The 25,841-nt window shown below is 29.1% G+C and overlaps 2 protein-coding genes and 1 pseudogene across 3 annotated transcripts; 1 reads left to right on the top strand and 2 right to left on the bottom strand.

Annotated features, from left to right (window-relative positions):
* Nucleotides 1-851: 851 nt before the first annotated feature.
* MKS88_001669 (uncharacterized protein) lies at nt 852-9,992 on the bottom strand (the record flags this gene model as incomplete). Its single annotated transcript, XM_067214618.1, has 3 exons — nt 852-986; nt 1,807-4,376; nt 4,664-9,992. 3 exons carry the CDS (start codon nt 9,990-9,992, stop codon nt 852-854), a joined length of 8,034 nt encoding a protein of 2,677 aa, XP_067074557.1.
* Nucleotides 9,993-12,685: 2,693 nt separating this feature from the next.
* Nucleotides 12,686-21,778, top strand: MKS88_001670 (MMS19-like protein; the record flags this gene model as incomplete). Its single annotated transcript, XM_067214619.1, has 2 exons — nt 12,686-21,316; nt 21,692-21,778. The coding sequence occupies 2 exons, from the start codon at nt 12,686-12,688 to the stop codon at nt 21,776-21,778; spliced, it is 8,718 nt and encodes a 2,905-aa protein (XP_067074558.1).
* Nucleotides 21,779-22,570: 792 nt separating this feature from the next.
* Nucleotides 22,571-24,439, bottom strand: MKS88_001671 (annotated as a pseudogene). The gene is made up of 8 exons: nt 24,370-24,439; nt 24,023-24,082; nt 23,842-23,918; nt 23,672-23,722; nt 23,433-23,446; nt 23,249-23,314; nt 22,864-22,914; nt 22,574-22,649 (listed from the first exon to the last, which is right to left on the bottom strand). Coding segments are annotated over exons 1-8 (465 nt in total).
* Nucleotides 24,440-25,841: the final 1,402 nt, after the last annotated feature.

A 25,841-nucleotide genomic window follows, 5' to 3' on the forward strand; every position in this document is an offset into this window, starting at 1 on the left:
TAAAAAAATTAAAAATTAAGATAGCAAAATTAAGATAGAAAAATTAAAAAAGAAAAAATGAAGAATGAAAAATGAAAAATGAAGAATGAAAAATGAAAAATGAAGAATGAAAAATGCAAAATGAAGAATGAAAAATGAAGAATGAAAAATGAAAAATGAAAAATGAAGAATGAAAAATGAAGAATGAAAAATGAAAAAATTTATTAACAGTTCGTTGAAAAATAAATATAAAACACACAAAAATATAGTAACAAAAAAAAAGAAAAAAAGTTATGAACAGTTCATAAAAAAGAAAAAAAAAAAAACTTTACTGTTCAAATTACTGTTGAACCCTTTTTAGTGCCATTTCCTTAAGCAAAAGTAACATATTGGAAAAGATTTTTCTACATTTTTTGTTATAATCATGCATTTACATAAAAACTACAAGGTCGTTAATTTTAATGCCATTTATGATTTTGCCATAACACGCTGTTTCAAAATGGTTCGGTTGTTTAACTTGTTTTATAGGCCCACATACAAATATGTATGTATGTATGTATGTATGTACGTGTGTATGTACGTGTGTATGTACGTGTGTATGTATATCATTTGGGCTTTACTATTTTCTACGACATTTGAGAGAGAAGAAGCTCTGAAAATATGTTATCAAAAATTTTACGCCACTAGTAGCAATATTATTAAAAGTATATTGTCTTAAATTTTTTGTTTAACCATGCACGAACTTTAGAAAAAAAATTTATCAACACATTGTTCTATACAATAATCACAAAAAAGAAAAAGGCACAAAATATGAAACCCCTCAACATGTGTAATTTGAACCATTTAATCTTATTTAGCACTCTTAAAAACAACTATGTTTTAAAATTTTCATTTATTGCATTTATGTCTGCCTTAAAATTGTTTAATGCGGGGGGGAAAATAAAGCCATATGGTCTTTTCTCTTCCATCTCATCAAATGTTCCTACGAGTAAAGCAGTCAAGGCATGCTGACATATGTATTTCGAGCAAAAAAGGGGTGTACACATGCACAAACACATATGTATATATATATATATATATATATATATACATACATACATATATGTACGTACCTATGTATATTTACGTATACGTATATAATATCTTGTGTCCGGTGGTAAGCCCATTTTTTGGCAGGTTTATCTATTTTCAATATAGCTGATATGTCAAATATAACAATATGGCGCATTAAATGTATGAAAAAAAAAGAAAAAAAAAGATAAAAATAAAAAAAAAAAAAGATTAAAGCGATAAAACAATAAAAATTTGAATGTTCACAAAATTAAATATGCACAGTGCTAAGCACTAATATGTGCATATTTAGTAGCTGGTAAAATAAAATTATGTTTACGAAATTAAGTCAACTGAAACATCTGTAAGTTCATAGAGCGTGTGTTTCATATTTTGCAATTAAAAAGAAAAATAAACAATGCTAGTGGACATGTAGTGTGGCTCATGATTTTATAACGACATAAAATTAAAAAGTAATAAATTTTAAAAAAAATAATAATAAACAAATGAATGAATAAGACTAAATGAATGCACTCGAATGAATATGCTAGAGTAAAAATGCTAGGGCGAAATACGTGCATAATCACAAAAAATCAACAGCGTAATTTCTCCGTTTTTCACAATTGCGTAGCAAAATGGGTACTCCTCGTTTTGAATGCATACACATAAGAAAGCTACAGGTAAAACCTGTTATGTGTGTGTGAGAAATGGTTTTATATATTTAAATTTTTTTTTTTTTTTTTTTTTTTTTTTTTTTTTTGTGGTTCATCTGTGTACGTGTACAATTAACTGATTTAATGGTTTGAATATAAACATTTCATTATGACATTCAAAAATAACATGAAATCTATTAATATTATAAATTCCTTCTTTATTAAAAAGAATGTTAAAGTGTATTTTTTTGCTCTGATGTTTCTTTAATTTTTTTATAAATTTTTGTACTATTCCTATAAATAAAAAGCCATTTAATGCAACGAAATTTTCAGTTGTTTTATTTTGCTTCTCGTTTTCTAATGTATCATTTTTTAGTCGAACGAAGGAATTAAAATTGCCATAGTTGATATATGTATTATACTTGACAATTTCTTGAAACCTCTTCGCTTCTTTGCTTATACGTACGCTCCCCTTTTCAAGAGAATTAAAGGATTCACAATTTTCCTTAAATTGTCTATTTTCAGTCAATCCGTTTGTAGTGGTAGCAGCAGCAGCAGTGGCAGCCGAAATAGACGCTGCCATAGTGATAACACTGTCACTTGGGTGCTCACTCAAAGATGGATCTTCGAAAAAGGCAATTTCAAAATTTTCGTTGCACTTATAACTTGCCGTTATGGGTGTGAAATTCGACAAATACATTTTTTTCTTTAAATTCGTTTCTGCAATATTTATCTCATCATTAAAAGCTGTTTTGTAGGAAAAGCACGCAATTGTTTTTTCCTTTTCCTTTTCTTCTTTCTTTGTATCACTATAATTATCATCATACATATTATTAAGGTCAACTATTACTTCTTTGTTGCTACTGTTATTTGAGCTCTTTCTATTAATGTGCAATTCTGTATCGTCATAATTTAACGAATTTATGATATCACCATTTAATGAAAAAAAATTTTGTTCATTAAAGGAATGATTATTAACCTCTGCTAAGCCGCTAAAGTTATTTGTATCAACATTATTAAAATATGTATCTTCACTTTCGTATTTGTAATCTATAAAATGTTGTTGACTCAATTCATTTGTAGTTTCATCATCATCATCATCATTATCATTTCCTAAGTGAAGGGATGAATTCAATGCTTCCAACTCCTTAGCTTGTACATAACAATTTGTAAGGTCTATATCTGAATTGTTCTGTATATTTATTGCAATTTGTACAATATGCTCTTTTTGATTATTCATATATATATCCTTATTAATTTCATCGATTGAGAAGGTTAAAACATCATTGGTAAGATGGATTTGTTTTTTTAAAGATCCCCTTCTTATCCATTTGACATCTTTTGAAAACCAATTAATGTGAACGTAAAAAGAAGAAATATCTTCTTGCAATGCATTTTTTGTATATACGAGTGACGTCAGATTTTCATTTTTTTTTAAAAAAAAAAATTCTGACAAATAACAGTTAAATAATTTAATCTTACTAAATTTGTTATGTGTAGTTCTATAAGGACATGTTTCCCATTTTGCCAAATCACCACTATTTTTTTCTTTTTTGTGCTCAAGAAATAGATCAAATAGATAAATTTCTCTTTTACACAAATTTTGAAAGAAAATATACATAAATGTGTTATTCCTTTTGCAGCTATTTAATGGATGATATACTTTTAATTTAATTAAAGGAATGACATGCATTAGTCTTAAGAATAAGTAGCATTTTTCTTTCTTTTCCCTTAACATACCAGAATATGGTGTTACATTATTATCATCATCTGTGTCTTCTCTCTCAATCTTTTTTATTTTATCGTTTTTATATTTGCATAAAGTTGTTATAATACATCTGTGCAATCCTATGTGAGCGGAGTTAACACTAATATGTAAATAAAACACATCGTTCTTTTTAACGTTCCCATTAATTTTAACATTTTGAATATTTTTATTTTTAAATTTTTGTTTAAATACACTCGTGTTCTTATCAACAAATTTGTCATAGTACATGTCGTTCTCTATAAAGAGATATCCTTTTTTTGTATCATTATTTTTTGGATTATTTGCTTCCTCAAATTTGTAATTAATATATTCAGGCGAATATTTTCTAATTTGTTCCTCACTGTTGGAATATTGCTCCTTATTTTTCTTACTTCTCCATCCATAATTTCTATCAATCCTTTCATTGTCATCATTTAATATATACTCGTCCCCATTGTGCACTACCTTATAACAGCTAAAAAGGCTACATGGAGTGATGCATATGCTTATATAATTAACAGGTATAGTTGAATGATTAACAATTTTAAAAGTCATCTCCATTTTTTCCCCTTCCAGTAATTCAATCATGTCTACTTCGTAGCTACTTATCTCTTTTCTTTCATTCGAGTAAATATTTTCAAATTCAAATGATAGAGAATATGTTCTATCATACACATATAATACCAATCGATGATCAATGTCATATTGTTTTATTTTCTTTAAACTTTTCTTATTTATCATACCTATATTATTTGACCATGTAAAAGTATTCATCTGTCTATTTAATTTTTTCAAATTTTCCTTTTTTTCCACATTATTATCACAGTTACTTATACCATCGTATTTAAGGAAATGAAGGTCATCGAACTTTTTGCTCAGCTTCTTCAAACCGTGCGTGTAAAAACTCTGGTAAGTTTTGACTAGGCCGAACAGGTGCCACATCACGCCTGAGAAAGGTGGGAAGCGAGTGATCGTAAGTGTGTAGGGAAGCATGCAGCTGTGCACATGTAAGTATGCACAGAGGTATCCACATATGCAAGTACACATATATATATATATATATATATATATATATACATACACCTATTTACAAATGCGCATATTTACGAATACACATACTTACTAATTCCCATATTTACAAATGCACACATGTTCACACAACAGACGCGCGTATCGACCAATGCCCCACGCACGATCTAACAGCAAACACTTGGGCGAACAAACTCATGCGTACCTGATACAAAGAGCAAACCCCTTTTCAATGGTTTAATATACAATGTAAATGTTTTTGATTGTCTAGCTTCTAAAATAATAATTTTTTTTTCAACTAAAATGTTCTTGTTCATATTTTCATTGTAATAGTATGCGCAGATATGAGTACTCTGACATTCAACTTTTGTGTGTAATGGATTGATCAGCTTAAACGTTACAAATATGTAATCATTTTTTGAAACATACTGAATGAACTTATTGTTAATTTTAATTTCCTCTTTATCTGTACCTTTTTGATATATATTTTTAATTTGTATATTATTATTAAACTGTAAGCTGTTTACCAATTTTTCTTTAAACTCCCTTACATAAGTAGTGAATGCATTTTTATTTTCCAAACTTACATATGGTGATACCTTAATTGATTTTATGAACTCTTTTGCAGAAATGTCACTTGATGATTTTTTCACTTCATCGGTTTTACAATTTATGATTGTTTCTTCCTTTCGAATACTGCTTTCTGTTATATTGCCGCTTTCCCCGACCTTACCACTTCCAATTGGGTCAACCGCTTTACAATCTATTTTATTTTCATCTACAACTATTACGTCACTAGTAAGTAAGTCTATACAATCATTGTACACACTATTGATAAATTTTTTGTACGATATATATAAGTAATGAATTTCATGAAAATTTACCATAGATAAATCGTTTATGTCTTTCATCATAATATTATACATATCAAGCAAAGTGGTATCATATTTTTTTATTTTAAATAAATTATTTTCAAATATATCAAAATAATTTATATCATTCATTTTGTCATAATTATATATGTTTGTTTGGGAAATGCAAACAGAATTGGTAAATAAACTTTCATTATTTCTCAAACGAATTAACGGGATTTTTAAATTTAGTGGTTTTATTACATCTTCCGAGTTGTCCTCATTAAAATAATGCATCCTATTTACTTGTTCGTGCGTATCGCTCTCGCCTTTTTTTTGCCATGAACAGTTCGGCTTTTCCGTATCATTATGGCAATCATTTTTACAGCAATTTTCATCCCCATTTTTGACGTTACTTTCATCGCCGTTTTGATTGCCATTTTTGGAGCTATTCTCATTGCTACAATCCCCTGCATGGACTGGCTTCCCCTTGTTCTTTCTCAAAAATATGTTCAAAACTTTGTCAACGTATATTTTATAAACATAAGCAAATTCCCTTATGAAATTTATTTCCTTGTCAGGAGAAGCGCAATAAATGTCTACATTTTTATTTAAAACGTATGACTGTTCATAATTTTTGGATATAGAATTTAAAATGCAAATGTAATGATTTAATGCCTCATAGTACAGATTGATACTAAAGGCTTGTCGGGCCATCATAAAATGTAAATGCTCATATATATGTTTCATTTTTTTTTTTTCATATTTTTTTAGCACTTTCGAATAACAAAATAAAGCTAATTTTTTAAAACCGCATTTGTTAAAAGTATGACCAGCTAAGGTCATTTCGAACAAATACTTTCTATATTTATAATTATTTTTTTGCAGAAAAAAATGACTATCACTGTCGCTATTTTCTTCCTTACTGTTTGCGCTTTCTAAGATGTTGCTATTTCCGCGGACGCTTTTTTTTCCCTCTCTGTCATTTTTCTTCATATACTCTGTATTCCCCTGTTCATTATATTTTTCCCCACCTGCACACATGCCACTGTTGCTCTTTTCTGTACTTGTTCTTTTAAAATCGTTGTTACTCGTGCTGTCGCTTCGGCATATGTGCCCTTTAGTATTATTATTACTAGAAGTGGCGGTAATGTAAAAATTATCATTAACAGTTATTTTGTTGTTTACAGCACAGTCGGTGTCAATACTGTTGTCAGTTAGTGCATCCGAGTTTATCGTGTCATTTTTATTTGCAACATTATGACTGTTCATAAAAATGGTACTATTTTCCCCTTGCGTGTTCAGATTTTTTTTTTTTTTTTTTTTTTTTTTTTCTTCCACAGATGATGTATCATTATTAATATTTGCTTCTTCCGTCTTTTCCTCCTTTTCAGAAATATAGCTACTACCATTTTTATTTACAATGTTAGTTATTAATTTGTTGTAACTGTTATTGAGTTGCTTCATGTATTTGATCTCTTTTGTGTAATATTTTCCTTTTTTTTTTTTTTTTTTATAGCTATATGTAATTTGTTCCAATAGCAATCCTGATCTAATATTATTAATTTGAAAGGACAATTTTGTTAACTTATTTTCACTCGTTAGTTTTTCTTCCACACATGAGAAGTCTACATTCGCGTTAATAAGAATATTTATACAAGTTTCACTATTTTCATCATAAATAAGAGACAAGTAATAATTTAAAATTGAACATACAAACATATTATTTAGGTAGTAACACTTATAATACATTTGATAACTCAGATCTAGGTAATATAAGGAGTCCTTTTTGTTGATAGTATCCATATTATAAATACACAAACTAATTAATTCATAAATATTACCTAGATAAAAATACAGTTTGTCATGCTTAAACTCATTTATACAAATTTTTAAAATGTTATATGACAACTCGTATTCGTTCAGAATGAAATAAACGTCACTCAGCGTTTTGTACATCCATTCAAGGGAATCCCTGTTGCAAAGTTTTGCGTCACCCGCATTGTTGGCGATAATGGAAACGGTACTGTTAGAGGAACTGTTAATAGTATTGTTGGAGGTAATGGCAGCGGAACTGTGAACAGTATTGTTGGAGGTAATGGCAGCGGAACTGCTAACAGTATTGTTGGAGGTAATGGCAGCGGAACTGCTTGCAGCATCTGCTGTGCTGGACGTGCTACTATTTGCAGGTTTCCATAGCATTTGTAGTGAATCCCCTTTACCGAAGTTCCTTTCTGCATTATCACGTTCAGCCGATGATGCAGTTCCTTGTAATGATACCTTGTGCTCCTCATAGATTCCTTCTTTTTCTTGATTAAGTATATTTGTATTAATTCTATCTTTTAAAGGAGGATTTTCATTATTTGTATCATTGTTAGACAATAACACATTTTGTGCTACATTCAAAAGAACATTACTTGTCTGTTCAGCAACAAACAATGCAGCATCAGAGGAAGTGAAATTAAATTTCGTTTTTCTCCACATAAATTTAAGCTGATTCCTTAAGCTTTTTTTATTATTAAGAATTAAATTATTTATATCATATGTTAATGTAGTAATATATGGAATAACACATGTCTTAATAAAGTTATGTATAAACATTTTCAAAGATATAATATCGACACTATCTAAGCAACAACAAAAATATGTTTCATCAATATATAGTGGCATTCTTTTACTAATATAAATTACCTCATCCGATATTATATAATCGTAAATTTTGTTAAAATTAGTAGATAAACTTTTTTTTATTTGTTTACTGTGTTCGATGTCATTTGAGTTTTTTGCAATTCTTATATTTCCATCCATTAGATCTTTAAGATGCATGCTCAGATGATTTACGTAAAGCTTTTGTATATTATTTAATAAGTACTGTTTTTTATCATTTAACCAATTATCTTTATTTTTTCTGCTTGAAATATTTATATCTGTATATGTTAATGATTTTTCATTATATGGTAATCTGTCCTTCGAGCTACATAGTTTATCATCATCATCATTAGTAGTAGTAGCAGCAATGGCAGTAGAAGCAATGGCAGTGGCAGCAATGGCAGTAGCAGCAGCATCAGAGGAAGCCGCAGCGCTATCATCACATGTGTTATGAATACCATTTATTTGCAAGTTCTTTCCCTCTTCATATGTTTGCTGAGTAGTTACCCTTTCGTTTTGGTATTCATTACCTTGCGTGGTAAGACCACTCACGTTCAAGATGATGTTACTTTTATTGTTGTTATAATTCATTCCTTCGTTCTTCTTTTCTTTATGTAAAAACTTTGATTGGTTATCGTTTGTATCATTTTTTCCTCTATGTACAATGCGTACTTTGTTGTGTGGTTGCTGGTCCATATGTACCGCATTCATTTCACATGTTTTATCTGCATTGAGGAATCTATGTGCTTTAATAATAAGCAAATGACACTTATAATTTAAAAATGTTGACTGGATATTTACAAATAATTTCTGAACATCTGTTTCTATGTCATCATCACTGTTATTTGATATGTGCAGGAGTATAATACCCTTGGGGATGTTTGAGTTCGCGTGTGCATTAGCACTGCTAATGCCACAACTAATACAACTGTTAATGTCTCTATTATGATTGCCACTGTTAATATTACTACTAATATTACTGCTTGTATTATTATTTCCACTGTTAACATTACTATTACTATTACCATTTTGAATATTATTTTTTATCATACATTTATACAGCTCAATCACGTTGCTGTCCCTCGTGCTGCAAATGTATATTATGCCCAACGTTGAACAAGACGAGTTGTTGTATAGGTGCATATACCTCCACGATGTTTTAAGGTAAGTATTGAACCAGGGAAGGAAGAAAGCATTGTATTTCTGGATATGATCGATGTATTTGACCTTACTACTAAAATAGCTCTCCCCATAATTTGCCCTATAGGTTGAGCTGTTATTCGCACCTCTATCATCCATTTCGTCAGTACTGCCTGTATAGCCTGTATCTCCATTATGGTCAATATGATCAATACGACTAATATGCTGCTTCTCCTGACGAGCAGAATTTCCAAGGGGTGATACCACTCCTTGTATCCATTCCTCACTTGGGAAAATGTGCGCATCACTACTACCCTCCCCATTTACAAATTTTTCATTATACACATTTTTAACTTTTTTAGTTATATTCCTTTCATTTTTTAAAACAGCTTTTTTTATCTCATTATTTAATATACTCGAATTTGCACATAAGTAGTAAAAATAATTTTTATTCGAAACTATATTGTCCTTATAATTTTTTTTAAAATATGTATTTAAACTTCCTTCATTGTAAATATCGTTATATTGAGGTTCATTATATGTTATGGTGTCAATTAGTATTTTATCTAAATAGTCCAATTTGATGTCTTTATATTCATCTGAATTAATAAAGCGAACTTTAAAATTTTTGTTCTCAATTACTTTTTCACATATGGTATTATGTTTACTTAGATAATTTAAATTTATGCTTACATTCAATTTTAAGTCTACCTTTTCTTTTTCTTCATTTATCCAACTATCGGATGTACCGAACGGTTGAAACAAATCATTTACACTAATACCCAGAAAAAAAGATATTTCCCTTTTTGCAATTCGGCTACTGTCAATAAGAATGGTGGGCACGTAAATGTCATTGATTACATTTTTTATTTCTTCCTCTATCAGGTTGGCCATGTTTGATCTGCGCGCGTCGTAGTAGCAGAAGCAGTGGTAATAGCAGATGTGGTGGTAGCAGAAGCAGTGGTAATAGCAGATGTGGTGATAGAAGAAGCAGTGGTAATAGCAGATGTGGTGATAGAAGAAGCAGTGGTAGTCTCTATCACTATAGATGTTCCTGTCTTCTTTCTTCTTTCTTCTTTCTTCTTCTGCTTCTCTTCTTATTGTACTTCTTTACCCGCGTTAGCGCATACCTAGTAAGAAAAAAAATTAGTGGGCGCTGTTTCCATTTGTAATCATCAAATAATGGCTAAAGGGATTTATTTAAAACATGTAATATGGTCATTGCGTGAACCTATGCACTCCGCCAGATATATTCTTTGAATGGGTTGACGAGGTGATACAAAAATTTATACATGTGTATATGTTTATATATATGTTTACATGCACACACGGAAAGGGATGCATACACATGACAACGATGGACACAAAATGATCAAGCAATTGAATTATCTATAGTTGCAGGTATTTTTCGAAAAATACGAAAAAAAAAAAAAAAAAAAAAGGAAAAGGAAAATGAAAAGGAAAATGAAAATGAAAAAAGAAAATTATACGTATATGTACGTACATGAAAGCACAATACACAGCAATAATGCAAAACGCTTTTTGGTGAACACAGTTTTTATTCTTTTTCTCTGTGTATCTTACATTTTTTTACCTTATTTTTACTTTATTTTTTTTAAAAACAATTTTCGCTATTTGGGTAAAAATTATTCCTGTTCAGTAGCTATAACATAATGATGGCGCGTATTTCCATTTAAAAAAAAAAAAAAAAGAAAAGAAAAGAAAAAAAAGAAAAAAAAAAAAAAGTAATTTACGAATTACTACAGATTGAGGAATACTGTTGACCTTATCTTATCTGAGTGCAGAACAGAACGTGTAGTTTCATTTAAAAGGGGCTAGGTCGTAACTCTTCTCCTTTTATTATTATGTTACATATGAGCGGGGATTACTTGACAAGAATTCGTCAACAAGCATTACTTAGCGAGGACTAGTTAACGCCCGTTCTTTTGTGCATACAAATATATTTGCGTCGCATGTATTATTATACGCATGTATACAGTGCATACATTATACGCACACTTACATATATACAGGCATGTATGTATAATAAAAATACAATGAAAGATGAAATAGGTTGTAAACTCCAAGCAGGAATGTACAACATAACTGTTGGAATAATTCTATTAATTTATAAATAATTTAGCGAAAAAAAAAGCTATTTTTGTACAATTTCTAAATTCTATGATATAACGGAAGAACATAAATATACTACATGAACAAACATATGTGCAAGTAGAAGAAGCAATATTTACCTATATACTCCAAAACGCACATATGTATGTATATGATATATATAAATATATATGTATTATATATGTATATGTGGAAAAAATCTCTAAAATAGGAAAATAAATAAAAATTAAAAGTCCACATTACAAGTATACATAACAAAACAGTATTAGTCGTACCCGCCTTCCGCTTTTTATTTTTATACGCAAATAAAAAGATACTTCTTTCTAGTTTAAAAAAAATATATGTACATATTTTTATGTTATCTCTTCCTGCGGTTTTGACATGCCTATATATATGGCAATACGTAGATGACTAATACGCTCGGAAAAGGCAAACATTTAAGCATGGGATAAATAAGTGCTCAATTTAATATGCATATAGGTGTTTTGTAATTATGTATGTACATATATATATATATATATATATATATGTATGCATAACGAATACATGTTTATGCCTATTTTTCTTCGCTTATTGTAGAAAAAACTATCACAGATATAATAGAAGGTTACCTATGATTCGTTAAACAAGATTTACTTTTTTTTTTTTTTTTTTTTTTTTTTTTATATTAAAGGAAAAATAGTACTTTTAATTTAAATAGCGAAGCAAAAAAATGTTTTTGCTTCGAATATGTTACCTGTTGACCTTTTTTAATTCGTCCTTCATTAGGCAAGTTAAAATTGTGATACTTCGTTTTACTCGTAAATTTACGTTGTAGCTTTATTTTATTTCATTTTATTTATTTTATTATTATTATTATTTTTTTTTTTTTTTATGTACATTTCGTTTGTTCTATTTTGCTCGCTAACATGTGAGTGTGATTTATATGAACATATAATGTATATATATATATATATATATATATATATATATATATATATATCTGTAATGAGCATATTTTAAATCTCTATACAGTCTTATATGTGTATATATGCGTGTATTTGTATATGTATATATGCATATGCATTCGTTTTCCATAGTATCATATTATTCTCTTCATATGTTTGAAAAAAAAAAAAAAAAATTCTCTTTTTTGTTTTTTAATTTATCTATTTGTATCTTTACTAATACGAATTGAATAGAAATAATAGGGGATTGCGAGAGGCGGGACATCGAAGAGGTGCACACGGCGTGTGGGTGAATATCCGTACTTGACGTGAATATAAATACATATATGCATATATACGTATGTGTGTATGTATGTATGTATGTATGTATACGTCTATGTTCATATATTTATTTATTTGCTTGTGCAGAAGCGGATAAGCATACGCGTGCAGCATAATTTTCCCGTAGTTTGTGGTAGCATCAGTTGAACATAGATTATGCTATTCCATCATTTTGATTACAAAAAAATGAATGAGATAGAGAAACTGGTAGAGGAGTACATTTCTCCTGAACAAGTCATGTTTCGGTATGGTAAAGAAAAGAAGGTAGAGATTATTTATGAAAAGAACAAAGATAAAGAAGAGAACAAAATAAGAAATGAAATATTAAAAAAGCTAGTACTCTTTATAGAGGAAACAGATATAGAAGATGGCAAGGGAGAAAAAAAAAAGAAAGAAGTAAAAACAAAAGAAGAAAACAAATTAACGGATATGGATGTCAATACGAAAAATGAATTTTACCAGAACAGTTCAGGTAAAAATTTTAAAATAAAGTATAACAAATTAATACGAATAATCGTAATGTTAAAAAAATATTGTTTCTGCAATGAAAATATGAAAAGAGGGACAGCTGTAAATTTAATTGCCCAACTATTTGACGAAGTAAACATTGCAAAATTGGAAAAAGAATATTTAAAATGTATTATATTTTTTTTTATTAAAAAAATAGAAGACTGGCATTGTGTTAATGGGGTAGTTAAGTTTTTTTTAATTATGTTTGAAAGGTATATAGACATACTGAGAGATATACAATATTCAAGTGAAATGACTACAATTTATAAATATTTATTCGTTTTAAAAAAAAATAAGAAAATGGGAAAGACGATTTACTTAACGAAGGAACGAAATGCAGATGAATTGTGCGTTGAAAGTAAAGAGGAAATGAATGCAGAAAAGGAAGAAGAATTGTGTGGGAAGCAAGAGCGACAGGAGTGGCATGATCATTATAGCGGTGGAGATGATAATGATTACTTAAATAATGGCGTGTATGATAATGATTACTTAAATAATGGCGTGTATGATAATGACTACTTATATAATGATGAGTACGATAATTACGACTACGATGACTCATGCGATGATAGCGAAGAGGAGGGAAATTACGGACGTTATTATGAACAAGATGGCAATGAAGATAACGATGATGATGATGAATCAGAGGAGGAAATAGCGAAGGAAGAGAAATTTTGCGTTGTTTACAAAATTTTAAAAAACATGTTTAAACATATACATGCACCAAGTTATTTACAGAGTATAAGACTGAACTATTATAAAATAATATTAATATCTCTAGAACAATTTAGAATTGAAATTTCTTCTATATCTAATTTTATCGATAAAATTCAAGTACAGCTAGAGAATGAATCAGATCCTAGAAACATTTTAGTTCTATTTGACATTATATATACGTTATGCAGTAAGTATCTATCACCTCCTATTGGTAGTGATGAAGATGTAGTAAGTGTGAATGAGGAATACGTAGATAGAAGCAGTCTGAACAGTGTAAGGGACGAAAAGAGTAGAGAGAAGACTCGTGTCCACGCTGCTCAGCAGGACAAACGAAGCGTTACCTACGCGAATGAAAATTGTGCAAACTATGGTCAAATGGATGATAATCAAACAAGCGCTAATCGCACGAACGACAATCAAGTAGCAGATAATCAAGCAGTAGATAATCAAGCAGTAGATAATCACGTAGCAGATAATCACGTAGCAGATAATCACGTAGCAGATAATCAAGTAGCAGATAATCACGTAGCAGATAATCACGTAGCAGATAATCAAGTAGCAGATAATCAAGTAGCAGATAATCACGTAGCAGATAATCAAGTAGCAGATAATCAAGTAGCAGATAATCAAGCAGTAGATAATCACGTAGCAAATAATCAAGTAGCAGATAATCACGTAGCAGATAATCAAGTAGCAGATAATCACGTAGCAGATAATCACGTAGCAGATAATCACGTAGCACATAATCAAGTAGCACATAATCAAGTAGCAGATAATCACGTAGCAGATAATCACGTAGCAGATAATCAAGTAGCAGATAATCAAATAGATGATGATCAAATAAAGGCTAATCAAATGGGTGATAATAACATAAGCGCTAACCAAATAAACGCGAACCAAATAAACACAAATGCGCTGTTCTCATATGAAAGGGAGATGCAGTACCTTAAGTCAGTTATAGATATAGCGTTTTATTATTTCCCCATAGAATTCATAAATAGCGATGGGCGTTATGACTGCATCACTGAAGAGGATTTACAAGAATCCTTTTTAAAATGTTTAATGTCGAATAAAAGATTAGGAAGCTATGTAATAATGAATATATTAGATCAATTTTATAATACAGAGGATGATGAAATAAATGAAAAAAACTTAAAAAGTATTCAAAAAACTTTAGAAATTTGTGTTCCTTTTTATGGTTGTGTATGCACATCAAAATTTATTACTACAGTTATTGGAATAATTGAACTAGAGTGTATAGAAAATGATTGTGCAGATAAGATGATGAACTATTTTATTGATATACTTTTAATATTTATAAATAATATGAATAAAGAAGAAACGAATGGGAAATATTCTTTACTTAATAAATGTTTTCTTAATATGTTTAAAGAATTCCAAAGGTATATTATACTACATAAAAAGATGTATGAAAAAGATGAGGAATACAATTTTTTTAATTTTGCTCATTTGTCAAGTACACACTTAAGCCCATGTGGTGTTATACTTACCACTAATGAAAACATAAAGACAAGTGAAGAAAAAACGGACATCCCACTTATTCCCGATGAGAAGCGTGAAACGTTGTTACATAATTTACTACCACCTTCGAAAGAAATACTTAATTCTAAAATGCTGCATGTAAACGAAATAATAGCGGAATCGTGTGAAGGCGTTACACCAGAGGGAAACAGCAACGCAATTGAAAATTTTGATCTGAACGACATTGCCAATGTGTCAGATTCATCGTCCATTAGCGCTGGATTGGGCGAAGAAAATAGCTTTGTGCGTTCGATGAACAAGTATGAAATGAGTGTGATAAGCGGAAGTGAAAGAAGTGATAGGAGAGATCGAAGTGATAGGAGTGGTCGAAGTGATAGGAGTGGTCGAAGTGATAGGAGTGGTCGAAGTGAGAGGAGTGGTCGAAGTGAGAGGAGTGGTCGAAGTGAGAGGAGTGGTCGAAGTGGTAGGAGTGGTCAAAGCGACCGAAGCCAGCGAGACATATTTTCCATTATTAAGGAAAAGGACGAAATTGAAAAAATGAAGGAGAACAAGAAGAAGCAGAAGAAGAAAGAAGGGAAAAAAAAAAATAAAATAAAATTTCACAAATTTCATGTGATAGAAAGAATACTCATATGCATATCGAAAGGGAATATGCCCATCTTTTTGTACATGATAAACAGTATTATTAAGCCGATCTTGAGGCAGTGTTATTATTTAGTAAATTTTCTAACGAATGAAAAGGGAAAAAAAAGAAAACAAAAAAGTAATCCAACAGAGGATGCTAACATTAAGATAAGGGAGAAATTGGAGGAAGAAACCCAATCCGACAAGGAAAAAGTGAGTGTGCTAGGTATTACTAAATTTTGTGGTAGTAATGAAAAGGACGTATTTACATATGATGTGAGGGATAGAAAAATATGGGATTTACTGGTTATGTATATAAACTTTTTAAATAATGTTCTCGAAAAGAGTGCACACGTAGATGAAGTAGTATTGTATAATATATGTTTTATAAAAGAAATATACATAATTACAGAAATATTAAAAAAAGGAATTTATTTTTTTTTTCATAAATATCATGATTGCGGTTTGAATCTGTACAATGTTCTCACATATTTTATATGTATGCATAATGACAGGAATGATATAAATCATCATAGGGGTAGTACTTGTAACATCTCCTTTTTTTTTAAGACCATTTTTTCCTTTTTTTATATTATCGGTTTGCACCCAACTAAAAAAGAAGGCATTTCTTTTTTTTATGAACATGGTAATAGTAAAATTTGCACTGAAATATTTGGAGATAACTTCGTATATGTAGATTTATGGAGAATTAGTATTAACACAAAACATGCTGATTTTGAAAAGGACATCAAGTATAACAATGATAATATTATTAATAAGAAATGTAAGGATTATAAAGTGAATGACCTATTTTTTTTTCTTAATTTAGTAAATAAACTTATAAAATATAAATATGAACAGATTCAGAATTATATTAACATTATTATGATTAATATATGCCTATTAATATTAAAGATGTATGTTTGTGCATATAAAAATTTACATTATTATATAAATTATGTGCATAAAGTATACTTTATGAACATACCATCTCTCTTCTTCTTGGCAACGAATATATCATCTTTCATCTTGAAGCATTTTTATAATTATGTAGAAACGATAAAGGAAATATGTCTGTGTATAAAAAAGGATGACAAGTGTATTTCGTCTTATCAGACACACACACTACCCCATAAGTGCTCACAAACTAATATCCCTAATGGTGTAATGAAAAGGCTCTACTCACGTTTTTGCAACACAGAGACGGATGTAGTCGGTGCAAGCTTTGATGATAAGGAAGTTAGTTGTGGCGTGAATACATATAATGATGAAATTAATGAGGATGGAAATGCTGGAAACGCTTTTAATCGTTGGGATGAATTCCTTCAGTTCATTAGTGAGAACAACCCCTCGAGTCAGTACATGAACGGGGCAATGCTAAAATGTGGCGTCGAAAAGATACACAATTTATTTTATGATGATAGTGCAGTAATACCTGAGCAAGATGGTATAAATCGGGGGTGTGGTAAGGTTAAAGAGTCGGTTGATCAGAAAGAGAGCAAATGCAAAATTGTAATTAATAAACGTTTGAATGATAAAGAAATCGTCGCTTTTCATTTTTTCTTTCTTCTAAATCTAACTTATATGCATATCTATTACACGTATTTACAAGCAGTAGAAATGTTACGAACGGATGAAAAAGCGGTAGACGCAAATGTGAGTAGTGGATGTGATTTAGAAGAGGGACATAAGGACAAAGAGGAGGAACATTATGAAAAGGATCAAGTAAAAACCTTGCTATATGATAGACCTATTTCTGTGAATAATTTAGAAATACTTGAACTGTGCATAAATTATATATATGAAGAAAAGATAATCAAAAATGTCTTTTTAAATAAAGCTTGTGAACGGATTTTGGATGAACAGGAAGAGAAGGAAATGGTTCGAAGCATAGAAATAGCTAACGAGGATTTAAATTTAAACTATTATGCAACTTACATAAATGGTAGTAGTGACATAAATGGTAGAAGTGATAGAATTGATAGAAATAATGGAAATATTAAGAATAATTTTATACCAATTAATTATATAAAAAATGTTGAGTTAAAGGATCTAATGACATGCGTAATGGTGGACAAAACGAGTACAGATGTTAAAAATGAATTATTGTCGTATGTAATAAATAAAAATATATTTAAAAATGTAATTAATTTAGACATAAATATGTTTCTTCACCTTTTAAAAACAACATTAACAGTTTATGTTATATATGAGAAGGATAGTAAGAACAACTTAGAAGGAAAGAGGAGATCTAATGAAGATAGCTGTTTACTATTTGCTGGATATGTGTATGGAAAGTTAAAAGGATGTTTTAATCATATTTTTATATTCTATGATGAGATGAAAAAAAAAGAACTTTTAGAAAAATTGATTCAGAATTGTGTATGTACAAATAATAGTACAGTTGATATAAATGAACAGAATGACATGTTTTACGCATTTTTTAAATTACACAGTTGTTCGTTTGATCTAAATAATAGTAAGATTGATACATTACATCCTCCATTTAATGCGTTATTACTTCTCTTCCTACCATTCCCACTTTCTGTTTATCCTTTCATCGGGAGAAGTTACATGCACAAATTGATAAAATTATGCATGTATATATATTTATATAATATATATAGCACAAACGATTCATTAGTTAGCGGCATACCATCAGAATGCAAGAACGATAATTGTGTAGATGCAAAAGAGCAGCATTATACATGTAATAAGATGAGCCATACTTGTTTGGTAAAAGATGAAGAGGATTTACTTAATCAGTACGACACGTTTTTGAAATTTTTAAATGAGAAAAGTGCTTTTTATTTGAAAGAATTTATTCATGAATCTTTTGATCATAATGAAATAAAAAAATGTTTATCTCTAATTGATTGCACCAATATGAGAAGTATGTATAAATGCTCTCTACAAATTATGAGTATCTTATTACACACTTGTGACTGTAAAGGCGAAATGCTACCATTTGTGTATACTCATTTCGATTTAATAAGACAATTTTCAGTTACCCTAAAAGGAGCCTTACTATTTAAGGTAATAATACAGCATTTCACGGATATGTTTGAGGCGTTTATCCATAAACGCTGTGTCAGTAACGAAGGGGGTAGCAACGATCAATTCAGGTACTTCCTGTCCAGGTTTGTTGATTTTGTCACGCAGGGAGGGGAAGAAATCGGAGCCGGTGAAGAAGTGGAAGGGGGGGAAGAAGCGGAAAGAAGGGAAGAAGCAGTAACGGGGGAAGTAACAGAAACAGGGGAAGTAGCAGTAACAGGGGAAGTAGCAGTAACAGGGGAAGTAGCAGTAACAGGGGAAGTAGCAGTAACAGGGGAAGTAGCAGTAACAGGGGAAGAAGCAATAACAAGGGAAGAAGCAGTAACAGGGGAAGAAGCAGTAACAAGGGAAGAAGCAGTAACAGGGGAAGAAGCAGTAACAAGGGAAGAAGCAGTAACAGGGGAAGAAGCAGTAACAGGGGAAGAAGCAGTAACAGGGGAAGAAGCAGTAATTGGAGGAGAAGCCGCACATGTGTGCAAGCTATTTTTCCTATTTGACTATTTGTATTTTAGCAAAAAAGAAGACACGGAAAAGCAGGAAAAAGTTTACTTCAACGGTGAGGGTAAAGGGGTCTCCACAGAAAATGTTCAAAGTATGCACAAAAAGAGAAACAGTTTTTATAAAAGGAACGAAGACATATACATAGTTGACCAATCGCACCTAAGTATCTTCCTAGAGTGTGGGGGGAAAAAAGAGGGTAAAAATGGATCCAAAGAAACAACAGTATATAATTGTAGGTATTTAAGAAGAGTTAATTGTTTTCCATTTAATGAGGGCACAATAGATGTAATAAATTTGAAAAGAATGTTTTCGATGAAGAACGAAATATTATCAAGTTGTGTTACCATGAATGAGGATGATTTCTATTTATATTGCCATTTTTTTTATTGCCTTTTTCAATATATGTCCATTTTTTACGATTTAAATTTTTATACACAGGAAAAATTTAATGAAGAATATTTTGAAGAGAATATTGAATATTTGTGTAATAACTTAGATAATAATACTTGTGGTACGTCAACATTAATTCTGTTCTACTATAGTTATGTAACCTATATGTATGAGAAAATTTACTCTACTATATATAATATAGATACGAACACTTTATTTGAAAAGGAAAATTATAATAGTATTACTTTTACCCAAAACAGAAGTTTTCTTATTACATACAAAAATATTCTAATTAATTATTTTTACCATCTTTATAATTATTTTTATTTTATCGATGTTACGAATAGGTTTGTTTCTATGACAGAATTTTTCTTTATCTTGAACAGAGAAAAAATCATTTTTGAATATTCCTTACCTTATGATTTCATTTGTAAAAATGAACAAATTGTAAAATTTGTGCAAAATTTTATTTGTAATTCTGCCTTCAATCCTTACGCAAATGTTGAAAGAACTCAAGAAAAAGGGAAAACTACATTTGTATTCGATGAAATGAAGAAACAAAAACGAAAAAATATGTACATTATTGAAGAAAATAATCAGGTTAATGGAGAAACCAAAGGAAATATTCCATTAAATGTTGATTCGGCAAATTATGGTAAATTTATTGACAATGAGACGAACGCGAAAGCCATTTATGATGACAGCGGAGTCTGCATTGAGAAGTCCATCACGCAGTCCAACAATGCACCCATCAGTACGTCCACCACTACTTCTGTCATTACGCCTATCCCCCCTAACGTCGAAAATGACGAAAAGTGCGCCCTTTTTTTGGACGGTTTAAGAAAGAGAAAGGAAAAATTAAACAAATACAATTGCAAATATCTGAGCATAATCCATGTAATGGCAATATTACTGTTAAATATGCCCATTGAAGAAGCAATAAATGATTACTACCATGTTTTAGAGATATGCTTACTTAAGGGCATTAATAAAGTGTCCAATTTTTTTATCAGCAAAACGGATTATCTATATAACAACAAAAAGTATATCAATGGGATATTAAGGAAAAACACAAGTCTAGTTAAACTAGTGTTTGCCGACACCCGTACTGACAGTGATAATCATAATGATGCGTGTGAAAATCGGGATGGAAGTAAAAGGAGGGAAAAAGAAGTTGGTGAAAATAAATTAAAAAAAATATTAGTAAAGGAAATTATATCAATGAACATGATACTCTGTTTGCGTTTACTTTACCTTATAATTAATTTATTGAATTATTTTTTAAAATTTGAAACTAAAATTAAAGAAAAAACAAGGAATAAGAAAAGTAATAAAAATAGAAGTTTAAAAGAGAATTTTCATTTTTTATTATCTTATAAAAGTATAATTATTAAAAGTGTATTGAAAATAATCGTTTCGGTGCCCCTAGCTTTAATTAGACACCTGTGCGCTTGTATTTTTTACGTTCTGTCCTTTTTTAGTTACCAGTCCTTTCTCTCCTACTCGGTTATTCAAGATGTAGGTTATTTGAGAAAATAAACTGCATGAATGTCTGTGAGTTTGCTCGAGCGAGTGAACGAACACAATTTCGTGAGCGTGTCCTGTGCATATGTACACATATGAACATACATATATACTTATATATACGTTCCTACTTTTGCGTCATTTGCGGTGTTCCATTTTTGAAAAAACTTGCGCCATGAAGATGAAACAAAACTGCGTATAATTTTTTTATCACTGTCTTATTCCATTTTTCATGTCTAAGATAGTTATAATGACTTAGTGGCTATTTATTGGCCGTTCAGTAGCCATTTTGTATTCTTACCTGTTTCGTTCGTGCTAACACTTTTTTTAATTTCTCCTTTTTTCATTTTACTTCTTACTTTTTCATAGATAAAATGGTACTTATCAATAGCGTCAGTTGATCCCCATAGGAAGGTCCGAAGAATGGTAGTACTCTGCAGGGCTAGATGGATGTAGCAGATTGCTTATTTTTTTTTGTTTATTTTTTTTATTTTGTTTATTTTTTTTATTTTGTTTATTTTTTTTATTTTGTTTATTTTTTTTATTTTGTTTATTTTGTTTTATTTTGATATATATTGCTTTATTTTGCTTTATTATAGTATATTTCATCATATTTCATTATATTTTATTTTTTTTTTTTTTGTACAAAAACAGTAAAAACAGAGTTAAATGCAATATAAAATATAAATGTTATAATTTGTAATTAATAAATTAGAAAACCATATTTAAAAAAAAAAGATTTTTATGTATAGTTTCTTATGAACTTAAGACAAATAGGTTGAATGAATAAGTATGTAGGTATGAATACATATATATATTTATTTATAATATATGAATGTGTGTATGGATGTATGAAAAAAGAGACTAACAAAATAAAGCTCTGAAATAAAAAAAAAAATTAAAAGGGGGAGGCAATTTTGCATTAACAGAAATCTATAAATTTATTTGAAGAAGCGAAAATAAGAATAAAACGAGTCAGAATAAGAGCTGCATAATTCTATATATTTATGTGAGCATATATACATATATTTCCTAAAAAAACTAAAAATGTGGAGAAAAATTCTTCCTTTTTTTCATGTGCATACGTATCAATCACATACGTATATATATATACGTGCACACATATGTATGCGGGCATAAGCACATATATAACAATTGACTCATTCCTTTCCTTTACCTTTTTGTAAAGAATACATGTAAAAATAAAAAAACATGATCTGACGTTAAATTTCTTTTAGAGAAAAAAAACTAAATTGATGTTGCAAGAAATACAAGTAACATAAGTATAAGAAGAAAGGGTCCATACAGTACGAACAAATATTTCCACCTGAACACGCGCACAAAAAAAAAAAAAAAAAAAAAAAAAAAATTATGAACAGGTAATGACAATTTTGCGAAAAAAAAAAATTATATATATATATATATATATATATATATATATATTTGTTTATTTATTTAAATAGCTAGATCGATATATAGAATAGCAGAACGGGAATCATTTTAATATATAGATTTTTCAATTTATCATTTGGAAATCTTACGAAATATAGCGCCCGTGGATCATCAGGTTAAGAAACACCTTAAATGGGGTCCTACATTACAAAAAAAAAAGAAAGAAATGAAGAAAGAAAGAAAGAATGGAATAAGGTAATTTACATGTTATCCATAAATATATGATGGCCTTAAATTAATATTTAGTAGCAATCTAAAGGTCTAAGCGCCTCAAAATATAACGAAACATAAAAGCACAACAAAACACAAGCTTTGGTAAGGAATAAAATGATAAAAAAAATGTTGCTACGGAGGAACGAAAACACAGTGTGGTATATACAGAAATAGCATATGTAATGTAAAGTTTAGATTGTATTATGTAACAAAATTAAAAATAAATAAAAAAAAAAAAGGAACAAATATTGTAAGATTTACCAGTTAGTTCTTCCTTTATATTTTATATCATTTAGAATCATAGCTACATAGTGATGGCAGTTATTCCTGTAAAAGGAAATTTATATATATACTTTTTTTATTTTGTGCATTTATATTGGTACTTTTTCTTTTTTTTTTTTTTATAATGTTGTAACATCATTGAAGATCAGCTCTTTTTTCTTACACAAGTAGGTTATGCTGTATTTTTAGAAAAGGAAAATACATATAAAATTGGTTAAAAAGAAATATATATAATAATAATAAAATAACAAATACGTAAATAAAAAACGTTATATATAAGTATTATCAAATAAGGCACAAACATGGTACAAATTAGATCAAAGCAGGCATATTTCTAAAGGGCTAGTTATTATATTTATGAAAATGCAAGATTTATATGTAAGGAATGCATATTATAGCTACCTTCCTCTTCGAAAAAATATTATCAGCCTTATAAATAGCGTCATCATAGGACTGGTATAAACAAATTAAAGAATAAAAAAATATGTACATATAAACATTTACATCCAATAATTTAACTACTTTATAGCATGAACATATTTGCGCTTATATTTTTTTCTTTTTTATTATACCTTATCAGTAAATGCAAGGGGAAGTTTGTTTTTATCCAATTTCCAGTATTTCATAGGATCACTAAATGCCATATTATCTAAAATTGGATAACAAAATGGAACAAAATTTTCATATGCAAAATTTGCACATAATAATAAATAAAAACAAGAATGAAGGCTCCTTAAGTGTGTGTAAGATTACCAACTGAGATGGTGAAGGATCCCGAAAAATCATGAATTAATCCTGTTGACGTGCATATTCCTAATGCGTAAAAAAAAAAGGAAGTTAACATTTTTGACAATTTGGAGGGTTGCTGATTGATTAAGAAGTCATATGTTGTAATTATATGTGTTAATTAAATGGAGTAGTTAAATGAGGTACTTAAAAAGGAAATTTACCAACATGTCCAAGAACTGGAATAAAGGTTGATGCGCATGGCAGATAAGAGAATACAACACAGTATGGGAACTACTCGTAATAATAAAAAAAAAAAATATATATATAAATACATAAGTAATACAAGAATTTACAAATAAACCAAGCTTTACATTGCTGTCTTTCAGTTACCTTGTTGTCTTTTTCATTAATTTCTGTATTTGTCATAAAATCATTTGGCATATTGTATATTTTACCAAAAGCAGCTAAACAAAGTTTTATATTAAATTTTTTCAAAGAAAAAAAAAAAAAAAAAAGGAAAAAGTGAAAAAGAAGGAAAACAAGAACGTAAAAAAGGAGGAAAATTAAAACGTAAAAAAGGAGGAAAATAAGAAAGTAAAAAAGAAGGAAAACAAGTAAAAAACAAAATTAAAAAATAAAACAGAAATAAAACAGTATAATAAAAAGCTTAATATTTGGAAGTTTTAACAAAACATCTTGAGGTTATATTTTTTTTACCTTCATTTTCTTTATTTTTCCTTGTTAACATTTGCTCTCTTTTTCATATAAAAAAAGTGTTTTAAGCATGTACTTATGTATACATATGTTTACAATTTTTCCCTTTCATTTTGTAAAAATATAATTTATTAATTTCAAAAAAATATGATAAAATTTGTGAAAGGAATTTAAATACAGGCTTATTTGTATGTGCTCCTGAGAAATTTTTTTTTGGTACATAATTTTTTTTTTTTTTTTTTCCTGAATAAGCAATATTATCTTATTTTGTTTTGTATAACTTAATTTTTTTTTTTTTTTTTTTTAGCATATTATGTAATATATAGTATGCTACGTTACGTTGTGTTATTTTATTTTATTTTATGTTTTATTTTTTACTTGAAAATTTTTCTGTTAAGGCAGATAACGAAAAGTATATCTTTCTGTTCTTTAGAGAAAATAGGAGTTTCTTTTTTTTTACTCCACTTATTAGTAGGAATACGTATACGAGCATATGAATATATATATATATACACATATACATATATATATGCATGTATGCTTGTATACACATATTTGTTTATTTTTTAATTTTTAATAAAATGAATTTTATAATATTTATTTGTAGCTATATAAAATAATTCCTTTTATTAATTAATTTGCCTTCTTGGCCTTTTTATTTTTCTCTTTTTTTTTTTGTTGTAAAATTGTTCTAAAGTATATTAACCCTAAAAATAGTTTTATAAGTAATATACAACAATATATGTTTGAAGACATACATTATATTCGCTCATTTTGCAATATAATATGTTTGCTTAATTAAATGTGTAAGGTTTTGCATTCATATTTGTACATATTATACAAGAAAGAGAATTTCTTTTTCTTTTTTTTCCTCATTGTGGTGTATGCCTTCTTACTAATAAGGAGCATCCTTTGTTTTATACGACATATTTTTTTAGCATGTGCAGATCTTTTTTTTTTTTTTTTTTCAAATCATTTACATTTGATATGTATGGAGAGTAATGTTACTTTTATTTTAAATTTCATCGTACATTTATATGTATCCATGTATGCACATATATATGCGTAACAGCTAAGATTAATTTTTTATTCTGTTCTTTTATTCTGTTCTTTTACTCAATATTTTTAC

This window comes from Plasmodium brasilianum, chromosome 6, assembly GCF_023973825.1.
Source record: "Plasmodium brasilianum strain Bolivian I chromosome 6, whole genome shotgun sequence".
In the NCBI taxonomy this organism is placed as follows: Eukaryota; Apicomplexa; class Aconoidasida; order Haemosporida; family Plasmodiidae; genus Plasmodium; species Plasmodium brasilianum.